This window comes from Macaca nemestrina, chromosome 4 (genome assembly GCF_043159975.1).
Source record: "Macaca nemestrina isolate mMacNem1 chromosome 4, mMacNem.hap1, whole genome shotgun sequence".
Classification (NCBI taxonomy): Eukaryota; Metazoa; Chordata; class Mammalia; order Primates; family Cercopithecidae; genus Macaca; species Macaca nemestrina.
In genome coordinates, this window is record NC_092128.1 from 127,127,479 (window position 1) to 127,146,089 (window position 18,611).

The following is an 18,611-nucleotide window of genomic DNA, read 5'->3' on the forward strand; positions in this document are numbered from 1 at the left end:
TAATAACACATCTTGAAGGCACGTGCATGCAAGTGTAGTTACCTATCTTTAGGTGATTTCATCATTATGCAAACATCATAGAGTGTACCTACACATGCCTAGATGATCTAGCCTACTACACACCTAGACGATAGTCTTTGATGGTATGGCTTACTGCTCCTAGGCTACAAACCTGGACAGCATGATACTGTACGGAATACTGTAGAATTATAACACAATGGTAAGTATCTGTATATCTATTTTATTTCATTTTATTTTGAGACGGAGTCTTACTGTCTCCAAGGCTGGAGTGCAGTGGCATGATCTCGGCTCACTGTAACCTCCGCCTCCTGAGTTCAAGTGATTCTCCGGCCTCAGCCTCCCAAGTAGCTGGGACTACAGGCCTGATAGGCCTGTGCCGCCACACCCAGCTAATTTTTTTTTTTTTGATGGAGTTTCATTCTTGTCACCCAGGCTGGAGTGCAATGGTGTGATCTGGGCTCACTGCAACCTCCACCTCCTGGGTTCAAGCGATTCTCCTGCCTCAGCCTCCCAAGTAGCTGAGATTACAGGCATGCGCCACCATGCCCGGCTAATTTTGCATTTTTAGTAGAGACGGGGTTCTCCATGTTGGTTAAGCTGGTCTCAAACTCCCGACCTCAGGTGATCCACCCACCTCAGCCTCTCAAAATGCTGGGATTACAGGCGTGAGCCACTGCGCCCAGCCTAATTTTTGTATCTTTAATAGAGACGGAGTCTTGCCATGTTGGCCAGGCTGGTCTTGAACTCCTGACCTCAAGTGATCTGCCTGCCTCAGCCTCCCAAAGTGCGAACCACCATGCCTGGCCTTGTCTGTGTATCTAAACATAAAAAAAGTACAGTATTAGACAAATAATAGACACTGGGCCCTTTATAAGGGGGAAGGGTGGGAGGAGGTTGAGATTTGAAAAATTACCTATTGGGTACAGTGCTCACTATTTGGGTGATGGGCACACTAGAGGTCAAAACCTCACTAATATTCAATATATCTAAGTAACAAACCTGCATATATATCCCCTGAATCCAGAAATTAAATAAAGAGATCTATAAATAGCTGGGCACAGAGGCTCACGCCTGTAATCCCAGCACTTTGGGAGGCTGAGGTGGGCGGATCACCTGAGGTCCGGAGTTCAAGACCAGCCTGGCCAACATGACGAAACCCTGTCTCTACTAAATACAAAAAATTAGTTGGGTGTTGTAGCAGGGGCCTGTAATCCCAGCTACTCGGGAGGCTGAGGCAGCAGAATCGCTTGAACCAGGGAGGCAGAGATTGCAGTGAGCTGAGATTAAGCCACTGCACTCCAGCCTGGGTGACAGAGAAAGACTCAGTAAATAAATAAATAAATAAATAAATACATGTATAAATAAATGAATAAATAATAAATAACAACAGCAACAACAAAAAGCAAAGGTATAGTATTATAATATTATGGGATCACCATCATATATGTGGCCCCTCATTTACTGAAATGCCATGACTGTACCTGTTATTTTATAGTATATATATATATATCATAATTATTTTTTTCTGTTAATATTTAAAGCATTTGCATTAGAGTGTTAGGGCTGGGATAGCAAAATGCCATAGACTGGGTGGTTTAAACAATGAAAATGTATTTTCCCACAGTCTTAGAGGATAGAAGTCCAAGATCAATGTGTCAGAAGATGTGCTTTCTTCTGAAATCTCTGTCCTTGTCTGGCAGATGGCCACCTTATCTCTATGTTCTCACATGGTGTTTCTCCTGGTGTCTCCTGGGTGTACACATTTTATCTTTTTTTTTTTTTTGGACGGAGTTTAGCTTTTATTGCCCAGGCTGGAGTATAGTGGCGTGATCTCAGCTCACTATAACCTCTGCCTCCTGGGTTCAAGCAGTTCTCCTATCTTAGCCTCCTGAGTAGTTGAATTACAGGTGCCCGCCACCACATCCAGTTAATTTTTTTTTTTTTTTTTTTTTTTTTTAAGACAGAATCTCACTCTGTCACCCAGGCTGGAGTGCAGTGGTGCCATTTCGGCTCACTGCAAGCTCCGCCTCCTGGGTTCACGCCATTGTCCTGCCTCAGCCTCCCAAGTAGCTGGGACTACAGGCGCCTGCCACCACACCTGGCTAGGTTTTTGTATTTTTAGTGGAGACAGGGTTTCACTGTGTTAGCCAGGTTGGTCTCAATCTCCTGACCTTGTAAATCCGCCCGCCTAGGCCTCCCAAAGTGGTGGGATTACAGGTGTGAGCCACCGCACCTGGTCAATTTTTTGTATTTTTAGCAGAGATGGGTTTCACCATGTTGGCCAGGCTGGTCTTGAACTCCTGACCTCAGGTGATCTGCCCACCTCGGCCTCCCAAAGTGTTGGGATTACAGGCATAAGCCACTGTGCCCGGCCTCACATTTTATCTTCTTACAAGGGTGCCAGTCAGTTTGGATTGGGCCCACTGTAACAGTCTCACTTTTTTTTTTTTTTTTTTTTTGCCCAGGCTGGAGTGCAATGGCATGATCTTGGCTTGCTGCAACCTCCATCTCCCAGGTTCAAGTGATTCTCCTGCCTCAGCCTCCTGAGTAGCTGGGATTACAGGCGTGTACCACCACACCCAGCTAATTTTTGTATTTTTAGTAGAGACGAGGTTTCACCATGTTGACCAGGATGGTCTCGAACTCCTAATCTCAGGTGATCTGCCCACCTCGACCTCCCAAAGTGCTGGGATTACAGGAATAAGCCATCATGCCCAACCCATTCTCACTTTTTAATCACCTCTTTGAAGGCTTTGTCTCAGTTAAGGTCACATTCTGAGGTACTGGGGGTTAGGGCTTCAACACATAAATTTTTTGGTTGCTGGGGGAGACAATTCACATTCGATAGATTTCAACCTTGACTTACCTCCCAGATCATGGCCATTTGCCTATAGAGTAGCACCCTTGGGGGTAAGTTCCAAGATCCCCAGTAGATGCCTGAAAGCATGCATGGTACAGAGCCCAATATATACTATGCTTTTTTCTATGCATACATACCTATGGTAAAGTTTTATTTATAAATGAGATGCAGTTCTCTTTTATTATTAGTTACTATTGTTAGTTTCTTAGATGCAGACTGGAGTTAACAATAGTTACTAATAATAAAGGAGAACAATTATAACAATACACTGTACTAAAAGTTATGTGAATGTTGTCTGTGTCTCTCAAAATATCCTTTTTTTTTTTTCCCCAGAGACAGAGTTTTGCTCTTGTTGCCCAGACTGGAGTGCAGTGGCGCGATCTCAGCTCACTGCAACCTTTGCCTCTTGGGTTCAAGTGATTCTCCTGCCTCAGCCTCCTGGGTAGCTGGGATTACAGGCACCCGCTACCACGCCCGGCTAGTTTTTTGTACTTTTAGTAGAGATGAGGTTTCACCATGTTGGCCAGGCTGGTCTCAAACTCCTGACCTCAGGTGATCCACCTGCCTCGGCCTCCCAGAGTGCTGGGATTACAAGTGTGAGCCACCGTGCCTGGCCTCAGAATATCTTATTATACTGTGCTCATTCTTTTTATGACGATGTGAGATAATACAATGCCCACACGTTGAGATAAAATGAGGTGAACAGTGAGATAATTCATATCCAGGGTGAGATGGAGTGGGTCAACATAACTTTCCGTCACAGTATTTAGAATGGCATGCAATTTAAAACGTGTACATTGTGTATTTCTAGAATCTTTCATTTAATATTTTTGGACTGCTGTTGATTATGGGAAATTGTGGAAAGTGCAACTGGGCTGGGCTCTGTGGCTCATGCCTGTAATCTCAGCACTTTGGGAGGCAAAGGCAGGAGGATCACTTGAGCTCAGGAGTTCAAGACCAGCCTGAGCAATGTAGTGAGACCCCGTCTCTACAAAAAAATACAAAAATTAGCCAGGCATGGTGGTTTGCACCTGTGGGATCACTTGAGCCCAGGAGTTCGAGGCTGCTGTGAGCCAAGATCATGTCACTGCAATTCCAGCCTGGGCAATAGAGCAAGTCCCTGTTGAAAGAAAAGAGAGAGAGAGAGAGAGAAGGAGAAAGAGAAAAGAAGGAAGGAAGGAAGGAAGGAAGAGGAAGGAAGGAAGGGAGAGAGGGAGGGAGGGAAGGAAGAAAAGGAAGGAAGGAAAAAAGAAGAAGGAAAGGAAAAGAAAGAAGAAAGAGAAACTGTGGAAAATGGGGGATACCTGTATTTTTAAAATAAAATGTACTATATGATACTGTAAAATAATCCCACTGATGTTTGACTAGTACCACCGACAGTGTGAAACAGAAAGCTTTTGTGATCCTGGTTACAGATTGTATCAGAGGATTCACAATACAAGAGCCTGCAGGCAGCTGCTGCTTGTTATATAGAAACAGCTAAGAAAAGCATAATTCTTTCCAGCAAACACCTGGGACACACGAGGACTTTCTTTCAATAGGCTGCTTAAGCCCCATGGCTTCAGCAAAATCTCAAAATCGATATGAGACTCTGTTCATTTGATTAATTTTTCTAATTATTCAGCAGTTTTTTGTAGTTTAGTTTTATTATACAGAAAATCAGTCCATTGAATGTTTATGAAACCCAGAACGTGCAATGTTGTAGATTTATTTGTACAGAAGGAATTTTAATTTTTGTATATATAAAGGTCACAGGACTCGTCAGTGGAAGCAGCTTTTGAATATTTGCTTTGTCACTTGCTAGGTGTCTGTGACCTTGGAAAAAATGTCTAGCGCTTCCTGTGATTAAAAGCATGGGGTGGGCCAGGAGCCATGCCTCACGCCTGTAATTCCAACACTTTGGGAGGCCGAGGCGGGCAGATCACCTGAGGTCAGGAGTTTGAGAACAGCCTGACCAACATGGTGAAACCCCGTCTCTACTAAAAATACAAAATTAGCTGGGCGTGGTGACACATGCCTGTAATCCCAGCTACTTGGGAGGCTGAGGCAGGATAATTGCTTGAACCCGCAGGCAGAGGCTGCAGTGAGCCGGGATGGCGCCATTGCACTCCAACCTGGGCAACAAGAGTGAAACTCCATCTCAAAATAAAATTAAAAAAAAAAAAAAGCATGGGCAGTGGGTTCAAGCTACCTGCTTTCACAAACCTGACCCTATTACTTGCTCACTGTGTGGCTTTGGGAAAATTATGATGCCTCAATTTCTTTCTCTGTAATACTCATGCAACTGTTCCATAAGTCTAAAATTATTTTTCATAAAAAATTTAGAAAGGCCAGACATGGTGGCTCACCCCTGTAATCTCAGCACTTTGGGAGGCTGAAGAGGCAGAATTGCCTGAGCCTGGAAGTTCAAGACCAGCTTGAACAACATAGTGAGACCCTGTCTCTACAAAAAATACAAAAAAATAGCCAGGCATGGCAGCATGTGCCTGTAGTTCTAGCTACTCAGGAGGCTGAGGTGGGAGGATCGCTTCAGCCCGGAAGGTTGAGGCTACAGTGAGCCGTGATCATGCCACCGCATTGCAGACAGGGCACCTCTCTCTCGCAAAAAAAAAAAAAAAAAAAAAAAAAGTTAAAAGTATATCCTCTTTTTTAAAAATAGAAGGCCAATATACATGTTGGCCTTCAGAAATTGTTATATTATCAGATTCTTTTCTGCACTCAGCCCTAACAAAACATGCTGTCTTCAACTTTATTTAGTTGAAGAAAGAAAAAGTTCTAAGTTGGGTTCCTTTTATCCGAGGAGTCTCAACTTTTACTATGTATTGTTCAAACTGAAAAGAGACTTTGTACTTAATCTCAGATGTCATTAAGTAGTTGAAATAAGTTAGATTTCTAGTTAAATTAAGAGCTGCTTCAAGTTTTTAATTAGTAGTACATTCAATAGTCAGGAATACACACTTTTGTTGTTGTTGTTGTTGAGACGGAGTTTCGCTCTTGTTGCCCAGGCTAGAGTGCAATGGCGCGATCTTGGCTCACTGCAACCTCTGCCTACTGGGTTCAAGTGATTCTCCTGCCTCAGCCTCCCGAGTAGCTGGGATTACAGACATGAGCCACCATGCCCAGCTAATTTTGTATTTTTAGTAGAGACGGAGTTTCTCCATGTTGGTCAGGTTGGTCTTGAACTCCCGGCCCCAGGTGATCTGCCAGCCTTGGCCTCTCAAAGTTCTGGGATTACAGGCGTGAGCCACGACGCCCAGCCTGTCCATGGATTTTTTAAAAAAATGTGCTCTGAGCAATCTAAAACAAAAGCAGTCTGCCTAAAATTTATATTTATGTATTTCTACTATATTACAGATATTGATTTTATGGAGCTATAATTTAATAAGATATTTTAAAAGTGATAAAACATTTTATAATTTTGTATATTGTTATTTCCTAAAAAGTTTAGTTATTTAAGTGCAAATGCAAAAGACAGGAATGATCATATTGAAGCACTAGGAAAAAACTTTGTGGGTAAAAATTCAACCTCAAATATGCAAATATTTAACTTCCAATGTGGAAATAACGTCTTTTTACAAAAGAAAAATGAACATATTTGTTTGCAAGGTGTTCTTATACACACACACACACACACACACACACACACACACACACGGCCTTTAGAATATGGTAACCAGGCCAGGTGTGGTGGCTCACATCTGTAATCCCAGTACTTTGGGAGGCTTAGGTGAGTGTTTCACCTGAGGTCAGGAGTTCGAGACCAGCCTGGCCAACATGGTGAAACCCTGTCTCTACTAAAAATACAAAAATCGGTCAGGCGCAATGGTGGGCGCCTGTAATCCTAACTAGTCAGGAGGCTGAGGCAGGAGACTTGATTGAACCCAGGAGGCGGAGGTTGCAGTGAGCCTAGATTGTACCATTGCACTCCAGCCTGGGTGACAGAGCAAGACTCCATCTCAAAAAAAAAAAAAAAAAGAATATGGTAACCAAAAATATCTATATTCTTTTTAGGTGGTCTTTGAAAAACAAAAGCAAATCTATCTGCAAACACATCTAGGTGGGGCAAGAGTGTGTGAAAATGGGACATTAATTAAGATTGATTGATGGAAAAAGTGATGTAAAAAGTAGAAAGACAAAATCCCTTCCACAATTTTGATGAAAGTTCTTTCAATTTGTCTTTTATCACTCAGCTTAATAAGAAATAAAATTGAAAATAAATTAAATAATTTACATTGTCCTACTATTTACATTTTACTAACTCCATATGTGTAGAGGTATTTTTAGAAGTGTAGAGGGATTTTAGAAGAGAAACAAGATTGAGACTTTTCAACCTGAATTTGGATAAAAGATGAATCTTCAAAAGTATTGATAATTTTGGAAAATAATTTTTAGGAAAGGCATGACAGCCAGTGATTATCTAGTTAGGCAATTTATTGCCAGGGATTGTGAAGCTTTACTATAAAAACTATAGGATGAACAATGACTCCTTGATGCTGAGATTTTGTTCGTCTTCTTTTTTAATAGGTGAACATTATACCACTGATTGCCAAAGCAGACACAATTTCTAAAAATGATTTACAGACGTTTAAGAGTAAGATAATGAGTGAATTGATTAGCAATGGCATCCAGATATATCAGCTCCCAGCAGATGAAGAAACTGCTGCTCAGGCAAACTCCTCAATTAATGTAAGTTTCAGTAACAATATCTGATAAAGAGGCTATAAATGAGTGTTTATCCAGAATCCAGTGTGAGAAGTTTAAAATTTTTTTTATTTTGAAAAGCTTCTGCTCAGAATTGATTCTTTGTAAGCAGATTTATTTAGATTTAATTGAAACACCGTGTTCCTCAAGGATACTGGCCTATAATTTTCTTCTTGGAAGTATATTTTCTTGCTTTGATATCAAGGGGAGGCTGCCTCATAAAATGACTCTGAAGGTGTTACTTCTTTTTTCTATTTTTTCAAAGAATTTGAGGATGTTTTATATTAAAATTTCTTTGAGTGTTTGGTAGAATTTACTCATGAAGTAATCTGGTCCTAGGCTATATTTTGGAGTTTTGAAAAATTATTTCTTTAGTTTCTCTATTTGTTATTGGTCTCTTTAAGCTCTCTATTTATTCTCCATTCAGTCTTGGTAGGTTATATGTTTCTAGTCATTTCACCATTTCTTCCAAGTTGTCAAATTTGTTGCTGTACAATTGTTCATAATAGTCCCTTATAATTCTGTTTATTTCTGTAAGAAATAAACCTTTGTAATAAGTTGTAATGTCTTCTTTTTCATTTCTTATTTTATTAACATAGTCTCTCTTTTTGTTCTTAGTCTAGGTAAGGGCTTTGATTTTGATTTTTGTTTTCCCCAAATCAACTCTTAGCTTCATTGATTACTTTTTTTTTGTTGTTTTCTTTTTTGAGACAGAGTCTCACTCTGTTGCCCAGGCTGGAGTGCAGTGGCACAATCTCAACTCACTGTAACCTCCATCTCCTGGGTTCAAGTGATTCTCCTGCCTCAGCCTCCTGACTAGCTGGATTTACAGGAGCGTGCCACCACGACTGGCTAATTTTTATGTTTTTAGTACAGACAGGGTTTCACCATGTTGGCCAGGCTGGTCTGCAATTCCTGGCCTCAGGAGATCTGCTGAGATTACAGGTGTGAGCCACCGTGCCTGGCCGATTAAAATTTTTTTTATTCTCTATTTCATTTATTTATGCTCTAATCTTTGTTATTTCTTTCCTTCTACTAATTTTTTTTTTTGGAGGGGTGTAAAGTTAGGTTGTTTATTTGAAATCTTTTTTTTTTTTTTTTTGAGACAGAGTCTCCCTCTGTCGCTCAGGCTGGAGTGCAGTGGCGCAATCTCAGTTCACTGCAACCTCCGCCTACCAGGTTCAAGTGATTCTCCTCCCTCAGCCTCCCGACTAGCTGGGACTACAGGCGTGTGCCACCACACCCGGCTAATTTTTTTGTATTTGTAGTAGAGATGGGGTTTCACCATGTTAGCCAGGCTGGTCTCAAAATCCTGACCTTGGGCAATCTGCCTGCCTCGGCCTCCCAAAGTGCTGGGATTATAGGTGTGAGCCACCACAAAGGCGAGATCTTTTTTTAAAAAAGATACAGGTGTTTACTACTATAAACTTCCTTCATTTTTTTATTTTAGATTCAGAGGGTATAAGTGCATATTTGTCGAATAGATATATTGCATAATGGTGAGGTTTGGCTTCTAGTGTACCTATCCTGAAATAGTAAACATTGTACCCAACAGATCATTTTTTTTTTGAGACATGGTCTTGCTCTGTTGCCCCGGCTAGTGTGCAGTGGCGTGATCACATCTCACTACCAGTAGATAATTTTTGACCATCAGCCTCTTCCCAGTCTCTACCTTTTGGAGTCCCACTGTCTGTTGTTTCCATCTTTATGTCCTTGTGTACTTATTGTTTAGCTCCTGCTTATGAGAACATGTGGTATTTGATTTTCTATTTCTGAGTGATTTCACTTAGAATAACAGCCCCCAGCTCCATCCATGTTACTGCACAGAGCAAGATTTCATTTTTATGGCTTCATAGTATTCCAGGGTGTATATATACTACATTAAAAAAAATCCAGTCCACTGTTAATGGACATTTAGGTTAATTCCATGACTTTACTATTATGAGTAGGAATGTAATACACATTGAGTGAAAGTGACTTTTTAATATAATTATTTCTTTTCTTTCAGGTAGATGCCCAGTAGTATAATCACTGAGTTGAATGGTAGCACTATTTTTAGTGCTTTGAGAAATCTCTATATTGTTTTTCATAGAGGTTGTTACGGTCCCACCAACAGTGTATAAGTATTCATTATTCTCTGCATCCACACCAACATCTGTTGTGTTTGTAGTAAGAGCCATTCTATGTAAGACGATATCTTTTTTTTTTTTTGAGACGGAGTTTTGCTCTTGTTGCCCAGGCTGGAGTGCAATGGCGGGATCTCGGCTCACCGCAACCTCCGCCTCCTAGATTCAAGCAATTCTCCTGCCTCAGCTTCCCAAGTAGCTGGGATTACAGGTATGCGCCACCAAGCCCAGCTAATTTTGTATTTTTAGTAGAGATGGGGTTTCTCCATGTAGGTCAGTCTGGTCTCGAACTCCTGACCTCAGGTGATCCACCCACCTCAGCCTCCCAAAGTGCTAGGATTACAGGTGTGACCCAGCACGCCCGGCCGTAAGATGATAATCTTATTGTGTGTGTGTGTGATTGTGTTTTTTTGAGATGGAGTCTCGCTCTGTCACTCAGGTTGGAGTTCAGTGGCGTGATCTTGGCTCACTGCAACCTCTGCCTCCTGGGTTCAAGAGATTCTCTTGCCTCAGCTTCCTGAGTAGCTGGGATTACAGGTGCCTGCCACCATGCCCAGCTAATTTTTGTATTTTTAATAGAGATGGGGTTTAACCATATTGGTCAAGCTGGTCTCAAACTCCTTACCTCAGGTGATCCACCCACCTTGGCCTCCCAAAGTGCTGGGATTACAGGTGTAAGCCACTGCCCCCGGCCTTTATTGTGGTTTTAATTTGCATTTCTCTGATGACTGGTGATGTTGAGCAATTTTTCATATGTTTGGTGGCCACTTGTATGTCTTCTTTTGAGAAATGTCTGTTCATATCCTTTGCGGTCTCTTTAATGGGGTTGTTTATTCTTTGCTGTTGTTGAGTTGTTTGTGTTCTTTGTAGATTCTGTATATTACTCCTTTGTCAGATGCAAAGTTTGCAAATATTTTGTTCCTATTGTGTAGGTTGTCTGTTTACTCTGTTGATTATTTCTTTTGCTGTGCTGTTTAAGTCCCATTTGTGTATATTTGGTTTTGCTGCATTTGCTTTTCAGGTCTAAGTTATGAATTATTTGCCTAGGCCAATATCTAGAAGAGATTTTCCTAAATTTTCTTCTAGAATTTTTATAGCTTCTGGTTTTTCATTTAAGTCATTAATGCATCTTGAGTTAAAGTTTGTATGTGATGAGAGGTGGGAGTTCAGTTTCATTCTTTTGCCAATGGGTAGTCAATTTTCCTAGCATCATTTATTGAATAGAATGCCCTTTCCTCATTGTTTATTTTTGCCAACTTTTTTGAAGATCACTTTGTTGTAGGCATGTGGTTTTATTACTGGTTCTTTATTCTCTTTTCTTTCACAATTATTTTTCTCCCTTTTTTAGCTGTATCATTCCTAGCAATGGACCCTCTATTCCATTCCATTAATCTATCTGTCTGTTTTTGTACCAATGCTATGCCGTTTTATTGAGTATAGCATCATAGTATAATTTGAAATCAAACACATGATGCCTCAGGCTTAGTTCTTTTTGCTTACAAGTACTTTGGCTATTTGGATGCTTTTTTGGTTCCATGAGATATTTAGGATCGTTTTTTCTAATTCTGTGAAAAAATGATATTGGTAATTTGATAGGAATTGTGTTGAATCTGTAGATTGCTTTAGTTAGTGTGGTCTTTGTAATGATATTGATTCTTCCAATCCAAAAATTCCATAAATTTTTGGAATAGTTTCAGTAAGATTGGTACCAGCTCTTTGTTGTACTTCTGGCAAAATTTGGCTGTAAACCTATCTGTTCTTGTTTTTCTTTGTTTGAAATTATTTTATTACTGAGTCAGTTTCATTACTTGTTACTGGTATATTTAGGAGATCTATTTTTTCCTGGTTTAGTCTTAGGAGGTTGTATGTTTCCAGGAATTTACCCATTTTCTTTTCTTTCTTTCTTTCTTTTTTATTTTTAAAGGAATGTAAAACTATTATTGACCACAGTTCACCAGTATTTACAATAAGGTAAACAATATACAGTTGGGGCCAGGCATGGTTGCTGACACCTGTAATCCCAGCACTTTGGGAGGCCGAGGCAGGTGGATCACAAGGTCAGGAGGTCGAAACCATCCTGGCCAACATGGTGAAACCCCGTCTCTACTAAAAATACAAAAAATTAGCCAGGCATGGTAGCGGGCGCCTCCAGTCCCAGCGATTCCTGAGGCTGAGGCAGAAGAATAGTGTGAACCCTGGAGAGGGAGCTTGCAGTGAGCCGGGATCGTGCCACTGCACTCCAGCCTGGGTGACAGAGCAAAACACCGTCTCAAAAACAAAACAAAACACACACACACACACACACACACAAAAACAAAAAACAATATACAGTTGGGTAACATTCTGATTACCACAAAGTTGTTTTTCCTGGCTTTTGCTGAACCAGTAAAGCAAATACTGAAAAGATTGAGCCTACATGTAAGGAATGAGTAGGGTAATTAAAAAACATGTAAGTCTTTTTTTTTTTTTCTTCTTCTGAGACGGAGTCTCACTCTGTAGCCCAGGCTGGGGTGCAGTGGCAGCGATCTTGGCTCGCTGCAAGCTCCGCCTCCCAGGTTCATGCTATTCTCCTGCCTCAGCCTCCCCAGTAGCTGGGACTACAGGCGCGGCCACCATGGGCCCAGCTAATTTTTTGTATTTTCAGTAGAGACGGGGTTTCACCGTGTTAGCCAGGATGGTCACGATCTCCTGTCCTTGTGATCCACCTGCCTCGGCCTCCCAAAGTGCTGGGATTACAGACGTGAGCCACCACGCCTGGCCAAAAACGTGTACGTCTTTTAGTTTACTTTTGTAATTTAAGCTATGAAGAGGCCTTTTTTTTTTCTTTTTTTTTTTTTTTTTGAGATGGAGTCCTGTTCTGTCGGCCAAACTGGAGCGCAGTGGCGCTATCTTGGCTCACTGTAACCTCCTCCTCCCGGGTTCAAATAGTTCTCTGGAAGAGGCCATTTTTTATTGCAGACTTGAAGAGCTATTATTCACTGCCTCCAAGCTGCTCCGGGTTGAAGGTCTGCGGCATCTTTGGCTCTCTGCGCCTCCAGCTTAAGCCACATCTGAGCAGGGAGGGACGAATTTAACCATTTTATCTAGGTTTTCTAGTTTGTATACATAGAGATATTCCTATTAGTCTCTGATGATCTTTTGTTTTCTGTGGTATCAGTTGTAATGTCACTTTTATCACTTTTGATTGTTCTTGTGCTTACTTGAATCTTCTTTTTTCTTGGTTAATCTAGCTAGCACCATATCAATTTTCTCTTTCTTTTCTTTTCTTTTTTCTTCTTTTCTTTTCTTTATTTCTTTCTTTTTCTTTTCTTTTTTTTTTTGACAGAGTTTTGCTTTGTTGTCCAGGCTGGGGTGCAGTGTCATGATCTTGGCTCACTGCAACCTCTGCCTCCCAGGTTCAAGCAATTCTCAGGCCTCGGCCTCCTGAGTAGCTGAGATTACAGGCACCTGCCACCATGCACAGCATGTATTTTAGTAGAGACGGGGTTTTTTTGTATTTTAGTAGAGACAGGGTTTCACCATCTTGCCCAGGCTGGTCTCGAACTCCTGAGCTCAGGCAGTCCAACTCTCTTGGCCTCTGAAAGTGCTAGGATTACAGGCATCAGCCACCGTGCCTGGCCTAGCACTATATTAATTTTCTTATCTTTTCAAAAAACAAAACAGGTTTTTTGAACTAACACAGACAAAAAAAAAAAAAAAAGAAAATTTAAATAAGAGTTCAAGAAATAGGAAATTATGTAAAGCAACCCAACTTATGAGTTGTAGGCATTCCTGAGAGAGAAGAGGAAAAGGTAAAAAGATTGGAAACATATTTGAGGGAATAATCAGAAAAATTCTCTTGGCCTTGCTAGAGGGGTACATATCCAGATGCAACAAGCTCAAAGAATACCTGGAAATATTTTGCAAGATGAACTTTACCAGATTATCCAAAGTCAACTTGAAGAAAAATACTCTGAAAGAAGCAAGAGATAATTTTCAAATTACCTATAAAGGAAATCACATTAGACTAACAGCAGACTTCTCAGAAGAAAGTTTACACACCAGAAGGCACTGGGATCCTATTTTCTGTCTGCTTAGTCTAGCCTATGTTAAAGCCTTCATCTGTAACCCAACCCTTCAGTGTGTTTTTCATTTCCAGAAATTCCATTGTTTTTATTTAAAGATATCTGTACTTCATTCACATTCTGCATTGTTCTGGTATCTTTGTGTTGATTTTCCACTTTCTCTTGGATCTCATTGAGCTTCTTTATAATTCATATTTTGAATTCATTATCTTTCATTTCAGAATTTTCATTTTGGTTGGTTAGGATCCATTGCTAGAGAGCTAGTGCGTCCTTTGGTAGTGTCAAAACATTCTACCTTTTTTTTTTCTTCATGATGCCAAAGTTCTTATGATGGTTTCTTCTCATCTGGGAAAACTGTCACTTCTTATTTTTGAATTTACTTTAATTTAGATGGGGCTTTTCCCCCTTGTGGGTGTAACTATAGTGTCTATTGGGTAGGGGGCTTTGGCTTTGTTTCTTTTTCTTTTTGTTTTTTTTGAGACAGAGTTTCGCTCTGTTGCTCAGACTGGAGTGCAGTGGTGCGATCTCGGCTCACTGCAAGCTCCGCCTCCTGGGTTCATGCCATTCTCCTGCCTCAGCCTCCCAAGTAGCTGGGACTACAGGCACCTGCCACCACGCCCGGCTAATGTTTTGTATTTTTTTTAGTAGAGATGGGGTTTCACCGTGTTAGCCAGAATGGTCTTGATCTCCTGACCTCGTGATCCACCTGCCTCGGCCTCCCAAACTGCTGGGATTACAGGCGTGAGCTACCACGCCTGGCCTGGCTTTGTTTTTTCAGCCCTGTGCCCTTCTGTCAGTAGACTTTTTGTTGGTTTGTGCCTTTTAACCTCCATGCCAGTAAGTGGCACTTATGAGTAAGAGCCAGCTATGGCAGAAGCAGATGGTGTGTGTTTGATCTTTGTTTACTGTGATTTCGTCTCTGTTGTTTCAGGTGATAGGCTGGTCTATGTAATGCCTAGACTCTGAGTTGCCTGTTCAGCCCAGGGGGGAAGACAAAGCTGGGCAGAGCTGGACCACAAAGCTTACCCACCAACATCTCAAGATGAACGTGAACAGTAGCCTTTACAGGGGTGGCTGGGGCAGCTCCTGTTGAAATGCTCACAGGTCTCTGTAGGGAGGGAGGAGCTGTACCAGCTCTGCCTCCTATGTGGGTAGGAACATAATCTGTTTCCCTATCCTACCCCTGTCCCACAGAGCTCATGACTGTTAGTTCAGACAGACGATGTCATCTACCTCCAGGTCATAATGTAGCCAAGAGCCATTGAAAATGCCTGTCTGATGACTCTTCATAGGAGCAGCCTCAGGGTAGGACCTCTTCCCTCAGCCCAATAGACAGCCCTGTGGCTTGCCTGTTCTCTCATGCAGGAACGCTGCTACTTTGTGTACACAGGGGAAGCAGCTTCACCTTTCAGCACAGGAGGGTGGGTTTCAGCTGCTGTAGTGTCCGCCGCCTGGGTCAGCACAGCCTTAGTCTCCAGAGGGAGTGATCAGGTGCCAGTGGTGGACTGGGCTAGCCATTTTCTTTTTTTTTTTTTTTTTTTTTTTGAGACGGAGCCTCCCTCTGTCGCCCAGGCTGGAGTGCAGTGGCGGGATCTCAGCTCACTGCAAGCTCCGCCTCCCGGGTTTACGCCATTCTCCTGCCTCAGCCTCCGGAGTAGCTGGGACTACAGGCGCCCGCCACCGCGCCCGGCTAGTTTTTTGTATTTTTAGTAGAGACGGGGTTTCACGGTGTTAGCCAGGATGGTCTCGATCTCCTGACCTCGTGATCCGCCCGTCTCGGCCTCCCAAAGTGCTGGGATTACAGGCTTGAGCCACTGCGCCCGGCCTGGGCTAGCCATTTTCTTGATTCTCAGATCCCAAATGGTGTTCTGGATGGTATGCATAAGTACTGGAGGGACTGGATCAGAAACAGGCTGGCATATGTGTCCTCAGGTACCCAGGGTTCAGATGCTGGCTGTGATAGAGAGGGGCAGGCTGGCCCAACACAACTGGCAGAAAACTTAGGCAGGGGCAGGAAGAATGCTCAGGCAACTGCAGAATGCTAAAGCGACAGCAGTGCCAGGGCTGATTGCAAGTACCTGGGGCTGGGCTCTCAGAAGAGTGCCAGGCCACAGCTGAAATGATCAGATGGGAGCACTCTTCTTTATTCTTTTTTTTTTTTTTTTCTTTTTTTGAGACAGCGTTTTGCTCCTGTCGTCCGGGTTGGAGTGCAATGGTATGGCCTCGGTTCACTGCAACCTCTACCTCCTGGGTTCAAGCAATTCTCCTGCCTCAGCCTCCTGAGTAGCTGGGATTACAGGCACCCTCCATCACATTGGCTAATTTTTGTATTTTTAGTAGAGATGGGGTTTTGCCATGTTGGCCAGGCTGGTCTTGAACTTCTGACCTCAGGTGATCTGCCTGTCTCAGCCTCCCAGAGTGCTGCGATTACAGGCGTGATCCACCGCGCCCAGCCCATCCTTTATTCTTAAAGGACAGCTTTCTGGGGGTAAAGTATTCCTTTTGGTCTTTCTCTTCTAGTACATTGAGTCGTCCCACTGTTTCTTGACCCGCAAGATTTCTGTTGAGAAATCCATTGATAGTCTTATACAGCTTCCCTTATATGGGACAAGATGTTTTTCTCTTGCTGCTTTCAAAATTCTCTTTGTGATATAGGTCAGGGTATACAAAGATTCAGTTTTCAAAATGAATAAGTTCTGAAAATCTAATGTACGGCAGTGTGAATATAGTTAACAATACAACATTGTATACTTGAAATTTGGTAAAAGAGTAGATCTACATGTTCTCATCCCCCAAAAAAGCGAAGAAAATAATAATTATTTGAGATAATAAATATGATAAATAACTTAATTGTGGCAATTTTTTCACAATGTATATACATATTAAAACAAGCTGTACACCTGAAATATATACAATTTTATTTCTCAAATACGTATTTATTACTCATTCACAGAGGGATGTGAATACTTAAAGGAGAGAGAATCATTTAAAAAAACCCCTCCAAATCCCCAAATTCTGTCTTTGACATTTGACAATTTAATTATAATTTGTCTTAGTGTTTACCTATTTGGGTTTTGAATATTTGGGCTTCATGAATGTGGATGTTAATTTCTCTACCTAGATGTGAAAAGTTTTCAGACATTGTTTCTCTAAATACTATTTCTGTTTCTTTCTCTCTTTTCTTCTGTGATTTCTATAATGCATACATTGGTTTGCTTGATGATTTGCCATATGTTCCGTAGGCTCTCTTCACTTTTTCCATTCTTTTTGTTTTTGTTCATCTAATGATAATTTCAAATAATTTGTTTTAGAGTTCACTCATTCTTTCTTCTGCTTGATTGAGTCTTGTGTTGAAGCTGTCCACTAAAATTCTCAGTGCAATTATTTTACTTTTTAGAGTCAGAATATTTGTGTGTTTTTCATTTCTTTGTTGAACTTCTAATTTTGTTCACGTATTGTTTTCCTGATTTCATTTTGTCGTTTGTCTGTGTTTGCTTGACGCTTATTTAGCTTTTTTTTTTAGACAATTATTTTGAATTTTTGCTGGGTGCGGTGGCTCACGCTTGTAATCCCAGCACTTTGGGAGGCCGAAGTGGGTGGATCACCTGAGGTCAGGAGTTTGAGGCTAGCCTGGCCAACATGGTGAAGCCCTGTCTTTACTAAAAATACAAAAACTAGCTAGGTGTGGTGGTGCACGCCTGTAATCCCAGCTACTTGAAGGCTGAGGCAGGAGAATCACTTGAACCTGGGAAGTGAAGGTTGCAGTGAGCTAAGATCACACCACTGTACTTCAGCCTGGGCGACAGAGCGAGACTCTGTCAAAGCAAGCAAGCACAATTATTTTGATTTTTTTTCAAGTAGCACATGGATCTTCATTATTTTAGGGCCAGTTAATGGCTCTATATTAGAGATATTTTTTCTCTTTTTTTGTGTGGGGTCATGTTTTATTCTTTGTAATCTTCATAGTCTTGCATTGATCTTTGCTTATTTAAAAGAGCAGTCTTGTCTTCTTGTCTTTACACACTGGTTTTATTAGGTAAAGACACTCTCATGTTAGGCTCCCAACTGGCGTAACTACCTTAGGGACCATGGTCATGTGGGATGGATCGGGTCCTGGTCTTCTGTGGGTTCTGCAGTCAGTCTGTATGTGGGTGAAGCTCATGGAAGGATTTGGACAAGGAGCTTCAGTGCTTTGGGCATGTGGGGTTGGAGCCAAGTCCACAGAGAAATGTGGATGCTTATAGGTCTGCTGAGTCTGCACTTAATGTATTTGCTACTAAGGTGTGAGCCTGCCTTCTTAAAGGGGCTTTCCTTGGTCTTCAGATGTACTAGAATATCATAATCTCCTATCTGGATCCCAAAGCTCCCGCAATGGCACTTTTGTCCATAGATGCTTGCCAAATTAGCATTTTCTCAGGGGATAAGAACTGGGATCTCCTAGTTTCTTATCTTGCAGGTGTCACTCTCCTTTAATTCTTTAATCTTGGTTTCTCTTAGACCTGTGGACCTAAATTATAATGACTATTGGAAATAAAATATTTTTTTAGTAAATCCAACATCTGAGCAGTCTCACAGCCAGTTTCTGTTGACCTCTTTCTTTCTTTCTTTTTTAGGGGTATATTTTATTTTATACATTCTGTGTAACGTTTTGTTACAAATGGGGTATTTTAGATAATGCATTGTAACAACTTGGGATAGGAGTTCTATCTCCTCCCCTAAAGCTTGTTATTGTTATGTATTTGTTCAGTAACTGGCAGAATTGTTTGAGTAAAGTCTGTTTCTCCTCCTACAATGTTAAGCTTCTGATGTTGCTCCTCGTTAAGGTGCAGTTTTAGGCAG

At 41.5% G+C, this 18,611-nt stretch overlaps 1 protein-coding gene across 2 annotated transcripts in view; it reads left to right on the plus strand.

Annotated features, from left to right (window-relative positions):
* Positions 1-18,611, plus strand: part of SEPTIN14 (septin-14) — a 72,002-nt gene that overhangs the window by 18,217 nt on the left and 35,174 nt on the right. For both annotated transcript variants that reach the window (XM_071095220.1, XM_071095221.1), the window contains exon 6: positions 7,406-7,567. In XM_071095220.1, the coding sequence (XP_070951321.1) occupies positions 7,406-7,567 (162 nt within the window). The remainder of the gene's footprint in view (positions 1-7,405; positions 7,568-18,611) is intronic.